Source organism: Antennarius striatus, chromosome 3 (assembly GCF_040054535.1).
Source record: "Antennarius striatus isolate MH-2024 chromosome 3, ASM4005453v1, whole genome shotgun sequence".
NCBI lineage: Eukaryota > Metazoa > Chordata > Actinopteri > Lophiiformes > Antennariidae > Antennarius > Antennarius striatus.
The window spans coordinates 26,724,619-26,740,039 of NC_090778.1; the positions used below are offsets into that span (position 1 = coordinate 26,724,619).

Sequence of the window (15,421 nt, forward strand, 5' to 3'; positions counted from 1 at the left end):
GGGACGGCGGGCGCGTTAGAGCTCTGAGAAGGTGCAGATCTGTGGCATGCTTGTTGGCACGGACGCGTGACGTCATCGCAACGTCGGTCCAAAGAACTCCAGGACAGGAGCGCCATTGAGGATTTTCCCAATTTGGAGTGTTGTTGTTTTTTTGTTGTTGTTGTTGTTTTTTTGGGACTTCAGATGACGTCACATATTGCTTTTTTTTTTTTTTTTTTCCTGGCGTGCCGACGGTCGACACGTTTCCAATTCATTCATTCGTTATTCGTCCCGGAGGCAGATGAAGCGTCAGCACAGGCAGAGGGGTTGTTGAGAATGAAGAGATATATTACATTTTTTAAAAAAATAGATGGGGGGGGGAGTAATGATTAGGATGGGGGGAGAAGGGGGGGGGAGTGATAAAAAGATTAAAAATAATAAAAACACTGCTGCATCAGGAGATGAAACAACAGTTTGGTTGTTTGCTGTAGGGAGGATGGGGGTGGGAGGGTGGGTAGGGGTAGGAGGGATGGGGTTGGGGGGCACATGGTTAATCGCTGGCATCGTGGTTCTCGTTGTACAGGGTGTGCCAGCGCTCGATCTTCTTGTCCTTGTTCTTCAGACACTCGTACCAGTGCTTCAGACGCTCCCCTTTGGCAGTGATGCCCAGCTGACACCCACCTGTCAGGAAAAGGGGGTGGAGGTTGGGGGGGGTATAAACATTCAGTTCGGGAATCAAAGTGAGGAAACCTTTAAATCGAAGCCTGGCAAATATTTACCGATGTAGTCGTTGGACTTCCCGATGTCGTAATCCCACACGGAGATGTCTAAAGACTTCTTGGCCAGTTCGCTGTGTTTAATGTCGTAGCTGAATTCCTGAAAAGATCCACACATTACTTCCCAAAGACTATAAAAGCAGCGACTCAATCATTTCTGTGTTTGCGATGAAAGTCGTCCTCAAACCTCATTAAACTCTGGGTTTAAAGTCCTTTTCTTGATTTGCGTTTTGCACTTCCCCTTCTTCCCCATGTCCGGTTTCAGACATCTATGAACCACAAGGACGGTTTATTCCTTTATTCCCAATCCACAACCCCCCTCTCCATCTTACCCCACCTACATTTTCACATATGGGTCGGAGTAGCCGTTGGCGTCCATGGCGGCCAGGTGGACGCAGCGCACCACGCCCACGATGAGGCGATTGGTCTGGGAGCTGTACATGAGGGACATCAGGATGCGGCCGCGCTCCTCCACATCGCCGCTATCTTTCCCCGGCTGAGACAGAGGAAGGAGGAAGAGGAGGGGTAATTATTTCATGAGATTTGAGATAGGATTATTTGAAACTCGGGGTATGCCCGCCAGTGAAGCATTGCCTCGTCTTCGTAGAGCGCGATGCCTCTGGTTCCCCCGGCGGTTGCAGTTCTCTTAGTCTGCGAGGAGGAATGAAATTACAGAGGGTCAATAAGAGATTGTGACAAGAGGAACCGACCGGAGTTTGGATGTAATTGAGTTTCAACTCACTGGTACGACTCTCTCGAGGCACACGTTGAAATTCCTCTTCTGGTTCATCTTCAGTTTCTTCAGCGCCACTCGGGTTTCGCCGATAAACTCGTTGTGCCCGAACTTGTCTTCATCGCAGACGGACAGCCTGTTGGGAATCAGAGGAGAAGCGTAACCATGGGGATGTCCGACGCCTCCGGGAAGCCGTCGTCTGAGACACGTGGGCGAGTGGGATCCACCTGAGGGTCTTACGCTGCATGTCCTCATCCGTCAGGCCGTGGTAGGTGAGGGTCTCGTTCCACGCGGGGTTGCGGGTGTTTCTCAGGGTCTTTGTGCGCAGCTTGTTGGACTTATGGAGGGAAATGAAACTGCGATCAACACATGAGATCTGACAGCAGCTACACGAAGGAGATTTGCCTCCTTGGGCACTGAAAACGCAGCAGCTTTCCTGTATTTTTACTTCCCAACCTCGTCGTTTAAGAAACATTCTCCCCACCACCAGGTGTCAGGCTTGAGCTAGAGGAAAAGCCTCTCTTTAGAACATCACCATTCCTCGATTTTTTGCTTAGAAGAACATTAAGTTGATGAATACTTAATAAAAAAAACGTAGAAAGGTGCGTCTTTTTACCTTACTGGCCCCTGGAAGCAGGTGGAGCTTCACGTAAGGATCCGCCAATCCGTTGGAGTCCATGGGCTTCAGCCCCTGAGTGGAAACATTGCATCATCGTCATCATCATTACGCACAGCGGAGAGCAATTAAGTTAAAGTGCCATTCAGGAGCTTTTTAGCGTGAACCACTTGATTGTAATTGTCGTCTGAGTGGGGGGTGAGGGTGTTGGGGGTGGTGGTGGTCTGGGGGGGGAGGGTACCTTTCCTCTCAGGATGCCACAGTGGAGGCTGTTGCTTTCCTGGTCGTAGTGCAGAGTGAACTCCAGAGAGCCCAGAGTGGCTGGAAGAGGCCCGGAGCAGAGATTAAAATAATTAAGAGTGTCAATAAAAGGATGGACGATCGTGGATTTTAAATGACACTAAACTTGTAAATAGACGTCAGGATGAGAGGCGGCGCAGATCAGAGGGAAAAGATGGAGAAGTGAAATCTACATCCTGACCTTCATTCTTGGAACATCCTTTTTATCCGACATAAACAGCAGAAAGTCTCATAATGAAGACGGCGATTAGAATATAAAGCAAATAAATAAAAGATGAAGTCACCAAGTCGGATGTTTAGATAAAACATGGAAGATGAAAAGAAACCCTAAATGCATTTTCTGTGGGGTCACCTGTTAGCACGTGCACTGAGTCGTTCACAATAATTCCGTTTATTTTGCACCGTGAGATTGTATTCATTCTGGGAATAAATGTGTGACGAAAGACGACGTGAAAGTGAATCTAATCTGTTTTGAAAAAGAACAAGTTTCCTGTGTTCACACAGTCCTGGAACATCCTGAATCGGGGTCGGAAAATGTTAAACTAATGAAATAATACCTGATGGAAGACTGTCCTGATTTCACTCATCTTCATCATCCTCATCTGGCGAAGAAAACCGTTGCTATTTCGCACATTTTCAATCCCGTCTCAGAGGACTGGGCCGACCGCGAGGGAATCTGGATCCTGTCAGCCCCGTTTCATTGCAAATTATTTGCACAGCTCCGTATTCCCGGACCTCTATAAAATAAATTAACACCCGGGCCCCCGGAGAGGGAATAAAGGCCGTCTGATGCTGCAGGCGCTGAACGTAGCCGCCGTGGCCCCAGCCTCGTGATTAAAATGGGGCTCTTGAAGAAAACCACAATCACAGAGCTTATGTATCAATATTGATCTAACGATTCGGATTTTGCGTCCTCCGTGTTCTCGTTTCTCGGACATTGATTATTATGCCTTGATGACAAATGGTGCTTATCATTTGTCATTTTCTGCCCGGCTCAACAGGCGCTGTCTGGATGATAGTCGCTGTTTGCTCAGACTATCGGACAATTTATGGATGTGAATTATTACCGCAGCGTCTCACCGCCTCTCGCCTGTAAGTCCTCTGTGGCTCCAACAACCCCCGTGACCCCCGAAAGCGGAATAAGCGGGTCGGAAAATGAACAAATGATTGAATGAATTATTACCAGCAGCGGAGAAGCATTGACGCAGTTATGATGCGGCGGTTGTCAACGTCTAACGCCGAAGGCTTTTCCGCCACGTGTTTTACTTCATTAACAAAAAAAGGCGAGTATCTCCGCCGCTGTTTACCTGACAAGGCACCAGATCGCCGACGGCAACCTGAACACGAGGCCATGCTAAACTCGGCCGCTTGTTCCGAGAGGAGGTGCACTCACTGGATTCGTCCGAATCGTAGTCGTTGGCGTCCTCCTCCTCCTCGGCAGGCGGGGGCGGCTGTCGCGGCGGAGGAGCGCTGTAAGCGGCGGGCTGCCTCCGCTCCTCTCGTACTGCAGGGGGCGCTCTCTGCTCGGGAGGACCGAGAGAATAACCTCCTCCTTCTCCTGCCACCGGACACACAATCACATTCAGTCGTCTGAGATTCTCTCAGGACAGTGACGGGCGGTTCCCCGGCCGACCCTCACCCTGGTGGGTCAGCAAGGCCGACGCGACGGGCGGAGGTCTGGAGCTCTGGACTGGAACAGTCTTCTTCATCACCACCGGACCGCCTTGTCCTGCGTCTTCAATCCCAGCCCCGCCCGCGGCCATTCGTCCCACTGATGGTTTGGGCGCCACGGGTGGATAACCAGCCCGGACCTTTGGCTCTGGTCCTAAAAAATAAGAACATAGCAGAATAAACACAAGGGGGGGCAACTCTCGCCAGTCTCTTGGGGTACCTTTGAAGTTGCAGCTTTTTCAATCCGAAGGTTTTGACCTACATACGCCGCGACACGCCGCTGTACGAGCAGCAGCTGCTCGTCTGCCCCAGCCGCCCGTCACTTCCGTGGGGAAAACGCGCCGCCGCTCAGGTAATCCCATTAAAAGTGTGAAATGAAATAACGGGGGGCTCCATCACGGGAGGCTCCTCCGGTGTCACGCCGCACGAGGTCGCGCATCTTAATTGAGCTCCACGTCCCTTTCTCGCCTCTGCAGCGCCGGGGCGCCGCCGCCAAATTGAGTTGATTGGACGAGGCGGAGGAGCTGGAAGGAAATTCAACCAAAGGAAGGCCTCTTTGGAGTTTGGTTTGACTCCACAACTCAGAATGTCACCGCCACGATGGCTGTGATGTGACTTTTCTGCAAGAATGCAGTGGGCGGAGTCTAGTGTGGCGGAGGATAGCCCCGCCCACTTATTGTGCAGGAAATTAATCTTCTTTCAGCTTCGGGTGGTTCTTCTCTATATTTATCTTCATTTTTATTAGATTATAGGGTATCTGCACAAATCATTTGTCACCACATCTACAGATTAGATGCCAGCTAGGCTAATTAGCATACTACTGAAATTCAAAGGTGCAAACCATACCTGGTGCAGGCGGTTGGGTCACCGGCTCCCTGGGTGGGGACGGCGGCGGTGGCCCCTGGGACTCCGCCGGTGCTTCTGGGGGAACCGTGTCTTTGGGTTTAGATAGCGGCATGGGCGACGGCAGGAAGTGCTTGGGAAAACCTTTGAAGAACCAGGCGCCGGATCTCTTCCACACCTGAGCAGACGGGGAAAAAGAAGTCGTTTCCAGAACTCAGTCTGTTTTGTGTTTGGCTCACAGGTGTGAACACCTCACCTCCCGCTGCTCCCTGCAGATCTTGCATAGCCAGACGGCACGAGGGCGACTGCTGCACTGCGTGCCGCACTTGGTGCACATGTTCTACACGGAGATATTTCAGGCGCCGCGTTAGCAAACGCAGCACACAACCAGGAAAACACGTCCTCTGCCGTCGATCTGACTCACCTTTTTGCAGTCCTCACACACCACCGAATTGACCCCGGGTGACCCCAGCGTCTCCCCGCACAGCAAACAGCGGGACATCCCATCGCCGCACACGGTCTTCTTCATGTCGTCCAGACGGTTTATCAAGCGCCTGCCGGAGCACAACGTGAGCTGGATTACGTTCCACAGCGTGCAGATATGAGAGAGGAGGCCTCGCGTCTCACCCGATCCGCTCCTGCTCCATGGCCTCCATCTTCTCGGCGCGAGTGATCACGCTGTTTATGATCTCCTTCTCTTCATCTGTCAGGTCTGGACCGGAACCAGAACCGGTCTGCATGGTCCAGTTCCCCCTGCGGGACCAAGATACGCTTCAGTTGAGGTTACGCGCTTGCAAAAAAACGCCGTGGCGTTCGTCTACTTACTGTTCTTTATCGCTGTGGACCAATCAGAGGGATGCATGAGAAAGAAAGAGAGAACATCAGAGGGTGGTTGGACTTTTAGAGAATTCTGAATCAGATTTGCGTAACCAGACTCACCTGTGGACGCTCCTCCTGTCGTTGGAAACCCAACGATCCGGGCCGCCGCTCATCACCGTGTCCGTCATGCTGCGTCAGTCTAGAGGAGGATGGAGAAGGATTCAGCCTGAGCTAACGCTAACGTCCTGGAGATGGAGCTTGACTTGGGTGAGAAATAACGGTCTTGTTAAGCCAGGAAAACGATGTGTTTTCCACACTTCCATTTTCGCCCCACGCCACCCCGGCTAAACGGCGACCGCCGCTGCTGCTCGCTCATCCGGCAGGACGTTCTGCACAGATTTATGAGCCTGGACGCTGCTGACCTTAAATTTTGCCAGTCACCAAACACACTTCCTTTATTGCTACTCGGTGATGTAGGGCTCAACGAAGCGTGGCTGTGATGACTTCACATTAGTGACATAAAATACATCGGAGGAGAATAAACCAACATGAGTTTCCAGAAAAGTCAAAAATGACGGTTCGCATCCTGCTGAGGAACCGGAAGGTTTTATTTTGCGACTCACAACCGCACCTGTAATAAAAGCACACGGCTAGAAGAGCACTCAGCGGACTGCAGAGCTCCGCCAAGGCCCATCACACCCTTTTAATTAAATTAAACTTAATTAAACTCTAATCTAACTTCCAACAAGAGGAGCTATGGAGATGGCTGCGTTTGGCGTTCTGTTAAAAACCACGAATCCGCCGCCCTGTGGCGTCGCTAACAAGCGTCACGACTCGACTTTCTGCTTCCCGTCCGCTTGTTTTCAGACTGATTAGTACGATTTCCTCTTTCCACACCCAATTTATCTAAACCCGTGTCCACAGATGTGTTCAAACGCTACACACACACACACACACACATCAGATCCACGGAATCTAAACACAAACGATGCTGAAGCGATGAAGACAACCCTCCTGTGTGGGTCGTGTGATTTCCAGACTGTAGAGAGCCGTTATTAAGCAGCTGTAAGTGAACGCGTCAGGAATGCCCTCCGGTTTATGACTCAGCACAGATCAAAGAAGCAGACGCTTCCATATAGCGGCGCTGCTGAGGAGGAGGAGGAGGAGGAGGAGGAGGAGGAAGAGGAGGTGAATTTGAACCGACAGGGATGAATAAGTGTCTCCATCTCCAATGGTTCAGGTGGTTTGCGATATGATGGGACCGGGAGGGAGGTCAAGGGTTACAGGGAACGGTTTGCAGAGTCTGCAGGAAGTTGATGTCACTTCGTGTGTCCAGATCGGAATCTTTCCTTTTGGTCTTGTCTCGTTAGGTGTCGCCACAGCGTGTCTTCTTCATCCTCTTCTCTAAGACCAGCTGCCCTCATGTCTTCCTCACTACATCCATCCACCTCATCTTTGTTCTTGTCCTCTTTCCTGATTGCTTCGTTCTCACCATCTCTCTTCTGGACGTGTCCAAACCATCAGAGTCTCTCCAACCTTGTCTCCAGAACATCTCACCTTGGCTGTTCCTCTGAGGAACTCATCGCTGATCCCATCCAACCTGGTCACTCCTAGAGAACCTCAACATCTTCATTTCCTCCACCTCCAGCTCAGCTTCCTGTCTTCTGTTCAGCACCACTGTCTCTAATCCGTCCATCATGGCTGTCCTCAACACTGTCTTCTAAACTTCCTCCTTCATTCCACCAGAGACTCTTCTGTCACATAAGACACGTCAGGCTCGCCCGACACGGTTCACAAACGCGCTGAGAGCACAGGCCCGGCGTGATGACACACCGGTGATGTCACTTCATCTCAGAGCGCCGCTGCTACAAAGACGTCAACAGGAATCACCGAGGCGAGCGCCCACGGGCAAATCTGCCCCTCCGGTGTGTGTCTGTGATTGACTCGGAGCCGCTTCAAGACTCTACCAGGCGATACATGGAGCGAAGCGGCGGCCGTCACGGGCCGGAGGACGCGGCGGCGTATGTCCTGAGGGGAACAAAAGGAGGGAAGATCCTCAAAACGGCGTTGGTGCGGCCCACGATGGTGCAGGATGCCGGTTGTTTGTCGGCCAGAGATGTAACGGCGAAGAATGCATAAAGATGAGGCTAAAGAAAAAATCAATAAGGTTGACTGGTGTTCGGCTTTCCACAGCAGTGATATCCAGCACTGTGGAGCCTCGGGGAGGAAGTGGAGGAGGGGAGAGGAGAGGTGGGGCGCGCCTCCCGTCGCCCTCGCCCAGCTGCTGTTGTGCTGCTTAGCATCAGGCTACATAGCGTTTAAGCTCTAATCTGTTGCTGCACCGCCTGTGGGATTCACACAGCGACAAATTCTCGCTGCTGTCGATAGATGGGCGGGGCGTGGGCTTCGGTGCAACGCACACCTCATGGGAACGTTTGTCCACTTTCCTGCAACAGCCTGACGGTTTCGAGAGCGGCCAAACGGCGAGGCCCCTCCGTCACCCACCGAAAGGAATACAGTATTTTTTGGCACCTGAAAGCCTTTAATTTTTCTCAAAAAATGACTGCGACTAATAATCCGGTGCGCCTTATAATCCAGCGCGCCTTTTAATGCAGAAAATACTGTAATCCTATGAATGTCTAATGTAGTTATATAGGAGAGAGGATGGGGTGGGGGGGCTCCAGAGCTCTCTGGTGTTGAGATGAATGTTACCGCATCACAGAAATGGACTCTGGTGGCAATCCAATTAGCATTCAGGAAATAGTCTAAAGCCGCGTAGACACACTTTTCCCATAATGAGCTGTCAGTATCGGCTCGGCTGCTTCAGACAAAGAGAAGCGCCGCTCGGTCAGCGAGGGTCATTTCCAATGCACGCATTCAGGAAGTACTCGGGCCCCAATTAAAACGGGGCCGTCTGCAGCAGGATGTCACGTTGACCCTTGTTCTTCTGCAGCGGTGACATCACAGTGACACCCCCCCTCCCCACCAAGACCGTCATCCCCCGTGAGGTGAGGTTATAAAAGCCACCCATCTGCGTCATCCGTGACGCTTCCCTTCATCTTCTACGCGCTTTCCTCCCTTTTTTTACGATGACTCAAACCAGGAGACGTTTTCCTCGTTTTTTTTTTGTTTTGTTTTTTTCTTTCTTTTATTTTCCCAAAATGTCACCAAGCGCCCGGCGACCACGCTTTCAGACGTAGCAACCTGCAAAAAACGCTGCCAAGTAGGATCATGTGTGTGAGATGACAACAAGGAAACGAGCAGACGGCGAGCACGGACTCCCGTCATCTGCCTCGTCATCGGATGTCGTACGCCCAGCAGGAGCTCTCCCGTTTCACATGTGGGAGGAGAAAAAAAAAAAAACGATTTAGAAACCCGTGTCTCCTCGTCGCGGCCCGAGGGGACGGTCGATACACACCAGCATCTGGGCTCCATCAGGGGCGAACACACGCACAACTCTCCGCAGCACAACCTCCACCGTTTGCATCCATTTTTAGAAGCAGGGGGCCGTGCGTTCTCCTCGGATACCCACAGGTGAACGGGATGAGCTCCGAATCTCATCCGGCACCGGCGCGGATTATTGTTAGGTGGTTTGCAGAAGCAGGTTTATGAGTCACTGCTGCAGAGCGGAGCCTATCCTTGCTGATTGGGGCAGGAGGCGGAGGCATCAAAGCAACCCGTCAATTCAGAATCAGCAGGAAAAATGTTATTTTTAGACATTTATCTTCTATTTTAATTCAAATATTCCACCACTGCTGCGACCCTGAGACTTAAATGAACCCATTTCGACCAGTAAATGTGTGTTTTTATAAATTCACATTCAACTTTTCAAGTTTATAATCTAAATAGTAATCTAAAAATGCCCGTAGGGAAGATTCCTCAGAGGGTTAATGACCTTTAACCTTGTTTGATGGGCTAGAAACCAAACGTCTCCTCAGAAGGTGGGATAAAATTCATCGTTTCTGGATCCGCCTGCTTTAACTTGACATAACGGCGCCGGACTGAGCTTCAGTTCCAGGGCAACGATTCCCTCGCCGTCCTGCAGGAAGGGCGTTTTTCTAAAATGGGTTAATGAGAATCAGGAAATCAACGCAATGTCCCACAATCGGCTTCATTTCCATTTATCTTTCAGGCTTCCATTTATATTTTAACGCCGCAGGGCCAAACTCACTTATGTATAATAGAAGTGGCCTTAAAGCCGCGCAGCAGCCGCCAGCCAATCACATCCCATCAGCCCCTCGCCGGGCCAACGCCACGCTGGCCCCCGATGGGTCTGATCAGCACTTTTCTGGTGCTGATGTAGCTGTTGATATGTGTTGGCACCGCGTCACCATCCCATAATAATCCTGGTGAAATTATAGCCATTTCCCACTGCAGATGTTTCCTCAGCCGTAACACGCTGTGCTTTTTCCTTTTAAAGACTGAATAACCTTTAGAACCCAAACACAATCTGTCAGAGAACAGCGAGAAACGAAGCTTCTGTGAATTTATATTCATAATTTATCAGGTTGGGTTCAACTATAACATCATCACGCAAGGCGAAGTAGATTCATCCATAGAACAAATGATCGTCTTTGAGAGGTAATTATTGCGATAATTCACCTGCAGCCGGCGACATGCATTCATTTTCAGTTTCTACTCAAACCACAGAGGAAGGGAAGGGAAATATTTTCCTCGTTTCCATCGGGCCTGGCGCTGACTCAGATTGTTTAATGTATTATGAATCGGATCCTCAACAGGAGGGTCTTGGCTGGTCGGCGGTTTCGTCTCCCACCGGTGATCCGGAACATCAATGGAAGACGGAAAGAGGGAAATTTTTCAAACCTCCTTTTGAATCTATTCCACTCATTCACAACTTTAAACACAGACTTATTACAGATTCAATCAAATTTACTAATTCATACGTCGAGTCATCCAGAGACTCAGTCGTATATTTATTACATTTCTTAATAAATATACGATAAAATAAATATTTCTTTCTTGTTTATGGTGATGGTTCGTCCCTAAAGCGTTCCTACGCTCCACACATTTCTGTTGGAACCGATTCAAACCCTGATTGGTGAGGCGCTAACGACGCTAAATCCACATCCGCAAAGGTTCATAAAGAGACGAAACTCAAATAAAAATGTTGATGTGATTTGATGAGAAGCTGAAAAACTTGTTTAGCTTCATTATTTTATGTCAAGTAAAGACTCATTACCGGGCGTCGTACCGGGCGCTGTTTCTGAGAGAACCTCCGGCAAAAAAAAAAAAAAAAGCAGAACTGCTACTGAGATGTAAGGGAAACCCATAAATCACTTCTACTGTTGTGTTACTTCATCGTTGACAAAATGCTGCTCGATGCTCATTTGTTCAGTGTACGTAAGTAAAGGTGGCAACTTTGTTCCCTCTGGAGGTTCTAGAAATAAGATGCATGCATGTTAGCGTAGCACCAGCCACATGCATGCCTTCCACGAGTGGAAATTGATCGGTGAACCAATTAGATTTCATAAAAAGGACTCTTCCCGTCAGACGCTCAAACACGAGGCGATGCCGGATAGAGAGGAGGAACAAACACAGAGGTAGCCGCCCACTTCCTGTTTGATGGCACAACTCCGCCAACACGCCGTAAAGGGACCGCGAGATGCCAGCGGAACTAGCGAGGTCTGGACCTGGACTGTAAAGCACTGCAGCAAGACGCCCTCCGCTGCAGGAGGAAAACATCACTCAGCATTTCTTAATTATTTACAACTCCCACCCCGTCGCCTCTCGCTGGGAGTCCTCGCTGTACAGCATCGATGCGTTCAGGCGTTCACGCGGTGCCGTCTTACTGCACAGAACAATAAATCGACGGAGGAAAAGTTGATAAAGGATCAGACAGACTGAGACAGAACCCAACTATATTTCAGGAATTGGCCTCTCAAGGTCTGTAGTGGGGGGCACGTCGTCCATGTTTACAGCCATCTGATGGGGGCCATCTGTGGGACCATCTGCAAGGACGCCTCACCTCTCGAATAGAAGAGAGGCGCAACGTTCAAGTGCACAAAACAACATCCTCCTGGCAGGGCCTGAATCCAAGAGAGCAAAACAGGAAGGACCGTCCAACAATAACGACTTAATGCACACTGCAGTCTGCAGCCCGTCGCTCTCATTTTCAGTAATGACCCTCATATTTAGCGGGACGATGTCTGCTGACCTGCATTTTACAAGATATTCTAAGACCTCTTTCATCCAGGCCTCATTTTAGAGCGACAGAAATAAGTGGCCGTCGGAACACGGAGAACTCTATTCGTTCCACTCCAGCTAGAGTCTGCAGCGAGTTTCGGATTTACTTGATGGTGATTCACCTCCTCCCCACCCCCCACCCCTGCCCGAATGCCCCAGAGGTAAGGTGTGGGACTTCAAGAAGCGGCTGCTGATGCATCGGCCAGTCATGCTCCTTCAATTTCCTCCCATCTTATCTCTGGGAAACAAGAACTCTAGCAGACAAGAGCGGTAAATCAGAGCGGAGCAGCTCCGTCGTAAACACACTATTAATTTCCCACTAAGCAGACGTGACCTGCAGCCGGTGGTCGGCTGAGATAAACGCCACGGTTCTTAGCATATAAAGAAAGACGTCTGACTTGGTATTGATCCCTCAGAGTGACGGCCACCACTAGATATCTGACCCTCCTTCTTGTCCCGCTGACAATTTAACAGGTACAAAAAAAAGCAGGTACACCCCAAGGGGAGGGTTGTTAGTGGTTCTTCGTTGGCAAACGAGAGCTTGTTCTGGTCTAGAAACCCTGCAAGACTAAAAATAAGCTTTGACCTGACTTGAAAATGCAAAGTTTGTTCACGTTAGACGTCACTCGGAGCTTCTGGGACGTTACTGCGGCTCCAACAAACCCACCGGAGTCACGAGGGGTTTATAGATTCAGACAAAGACGGATCCTGTTTGGGATTTTACCTCCCGTCTCTCATGGGGCAACTCTGCTTAAAGGCCACGTTAATTATATCTGTCTTCTCCAATACGCCACAGTGTTGAAGCAGATCTAATCACCAGCTACAGAGCGGCCGGTGAATCGATTCTCATCCCCTGCTCTGATGAGAATATGAGGATGAGGCCACTCCCTCCTGATGGTGGAAAAAATAAATAAATAAAAAAGTCTCTCACACAGGAAAAACTGAGAAATATGCTCCAGAGCACAGACGGATATTTAGAGCGTGACATGTGATGTTCGTTTCCGAGCTCCTCTTGTGGGGATTGGGGAGGAGCGCAGAGGAACGTGGAGTCATGCACCTTTACCAACTGTGGCCATGGTAACGGCAAGATCAGAAGATGAGAATCAGAATGATTAAAAGCGGTGTGTGAGCGTCCACCAGTCTGTACCTGTGCCAAATTTCAAAGCTCATGCACAACGGCTTGGTTTTTCTTTTTGAAAACGTGGCTGCAGTTCATCAGTCTTGTGTTTAAAAAGGTGGTTAGAGAGGGAGGCAGGCTGAAAGCATGGGATTATGGGTACAGTCGCCTCCGATCCGTCAGGTTTAAATAATGCAGGTTGTGTGCAGAGCACTTCCTCCATCTTTTTTTCACCTTTCCCACCCCCCCAAACGTCCGTGATTCCCGATGCTCCCCCTCTTTTATTTGCTTTCCTTTAATGCGATGCATCCGTAGAGTTTTTCCCTTCTCCCTTTGGGCTCCTTTCCCCCAACAGAGATTGAACTACACAGAGGGAGGTGGTACCAGCAGAAGGGTGTCATCCAATCACTACTGTGGTTGCTCATGTGAGAGGAAGACAGCTGCAGATATCTCTCACGCTGTTCATTCAGTCTTTTCTACCCTTCCCCCATTTAATCCCCCCCCCCCCCTTTTTGCTTCAGGTCTAAAGGAGGAGTTGGCGATGGAGGAACCGAGAGGCGGCTTCTTTATCGCTGTCCTCCTCCCATGTTAGCACCAGAAGCAATGAACCGGTTTGGTTGGATGAGTCTTTTACAAACGCCCACCGTCCTGACCTCCAGGGTGGAATGACACATGGATGTGAAGGGGGGGGGGGGGTCGCATCCTAAAAAGCAGGAGGGGAAAATCACCTGTCCGGGGGCAGCAGCCCTGCCCACATCTCCATTTCTAGGCAATATTTTTTCCTCCCTCCTGGTCTGCAGGCACATCAACCCCCCAGCGTGTGCTCCTAAAAAAAATCCTGCAGCAACGCCCAGGGACCGCAGCTACACAATCTGCACATGACTTACCAGGTCTGTTTTCTGGTATAGAGATCAGATCTGCAACAAGGAAGCACCCATGTTGCAGGAGAACAGCCGGGTACCTCATTCTGGGTTTTTTTTTTAAAAATTCAGCTGACCAGGGGTTGCATTTATCAGTCATTCATAAGTGCAGAAAACAAAAATAAAAGCATGGCGTGGTAAAAATCAATGCAAGGACACAAAAATAATCAGCTTTGTAAGCGTAATCGGCTTTACCAACACCTCTGCGTGAATCACAGGAGCGTTCTGCTGCAGAGAAATGTTCTCAGCAAGACATGTTTCAGTAAAACAAAGGAATCAATCAATGCTCTATTTTCTTCATTTACATCTCGTATAGGTTAATTAGCAGCAGCACCACTGCATGCAGAGTTGTACTGCATTCACAGATGTTCTGTTTTTCCCATTCAGATGGATCAGTGAGTAACTGACGAGGCAAAGTCTGTGTTCCAGCAAATGATCAAAAAAGAGGCAAAGGAATAAAACATCATCTCTGCATCCATTCAAAGTGTAAATGAAGGATGATCATGCAATAATCTGGTATTGATTTTAGGTAGAGGATGCAATCCTTAGAGCCTTACCTGTGATTCCAGCCCTGCTTTCCTCTCTCCTCTCTTTCAGGGAGCTGTCAGGGAATGATGCGGACTAGATTTCTGTGCAGCGCTCCAATCCGACAGGAGAGTCAGTCATTGCGCATGGTGCCCGTCACCAACACCCGTGCTTTTATTTTTTGAGTGGAGGAGTAATCTATTCCTAGAGGCACGGCGGACCTCCACAATGCGTGGGAACTCGGCTTCTATCCTGCGTGGAGGATGGAAAGCCCTTGGTACCCTGGGAAGGAAACCCCTGGATCTGGAGTGATAACACTGACGCTTGAAGTGGGCAGTCATCACCTGACGTGATTATCTGTACAGCAGCGAATAGTGTCCGATTTGTCTCATCATCCATGCAGCCATATTGAGAAATTATTATTTTAAGTCTGGTTTGCGTGTGGTGATTAGAAGTCATCATAATTAGAAATACACATCACAGGTAGTTGATCTTTTAAAAGGTATTGAATAAAAATGTTTTCAACCGAATTGGGTCACAACTTCATATTTTATATTCAGAGTCGTTTTGCCTCTCGTTTGGTGATTCTTATTATTATCCATAACTGCGGACTCTCAGAAATATTATTCTATATGATAATAACCGAACACACTACAAAATGTGTCGGCCTTTTTTTCCTCTGCTCCAAACAAACTGGATGACAAATTAATTTACAGCCAGAATTTTCTTGTCCAAAAATAACCAGTGGAATTCTAACAACGTCTTAATTCGAAGAAAACGCCTCTCCGGTGGTTCTAGCGGTGGAGACATTGCGCCATCTACTGGGGGAAATGTTAATTGCACCAAAAAGGAATAGAAATCCCCCTTTGAGTAAGTGTAGAACAATATATATGATGTATATACATATATGACTGATCA

The 15,421-nt window shown here is 49.3% G+C and overlaps 1 protein-coding gene across 1 annotated transcript; it reads right to left on the bottom strand.

The window, feature by feature from the left end:
- Positions 1 to 510: 510 nt before the first annotated feature.
- On the bottom strand, positions 511 to 14,769 carry LOC137593100 (rabphilin-3A-like). The gene is made up of 18 exons (XM_068311708.1): positions 14,536 to 14,769; positions 5,858 to 5,936; positions 5,744 to 5,755; positions 5,546 to 5,671; positions 5,343 to 5,472; positions 5,175 to 5,258; positions 4,922 to 5,096; positions 4,044 to 4,229; positions 3,798 to 3,962; positions 2,346 to 2,425; positions 2,105 to 2,179; positions 1,716 to 1,825; positions 1,498 to 1,624; positions 1,350 to 1,406; positions 1,097 to 1,251; positions 943 to 1,024; positions 759 to 855; positions 511 to 660 (listed from the first exon to the last, which is right to left on the bottom strand). Exons 2-18 carry the CDS (start codon positions 5,923 to 5,925, stop codon positions 530 to 532), a joined length of 1,860 nt encoding a protein of 619 aa, XP_068167809.1. The 5' UTR covers positions 5,926 to 5,936; positions 14,536 to 14,769; the 3' UTR covers positions 511 to 529.
- Positions 14,770 to 15,421: the final 652 nt, after the last annotated feature.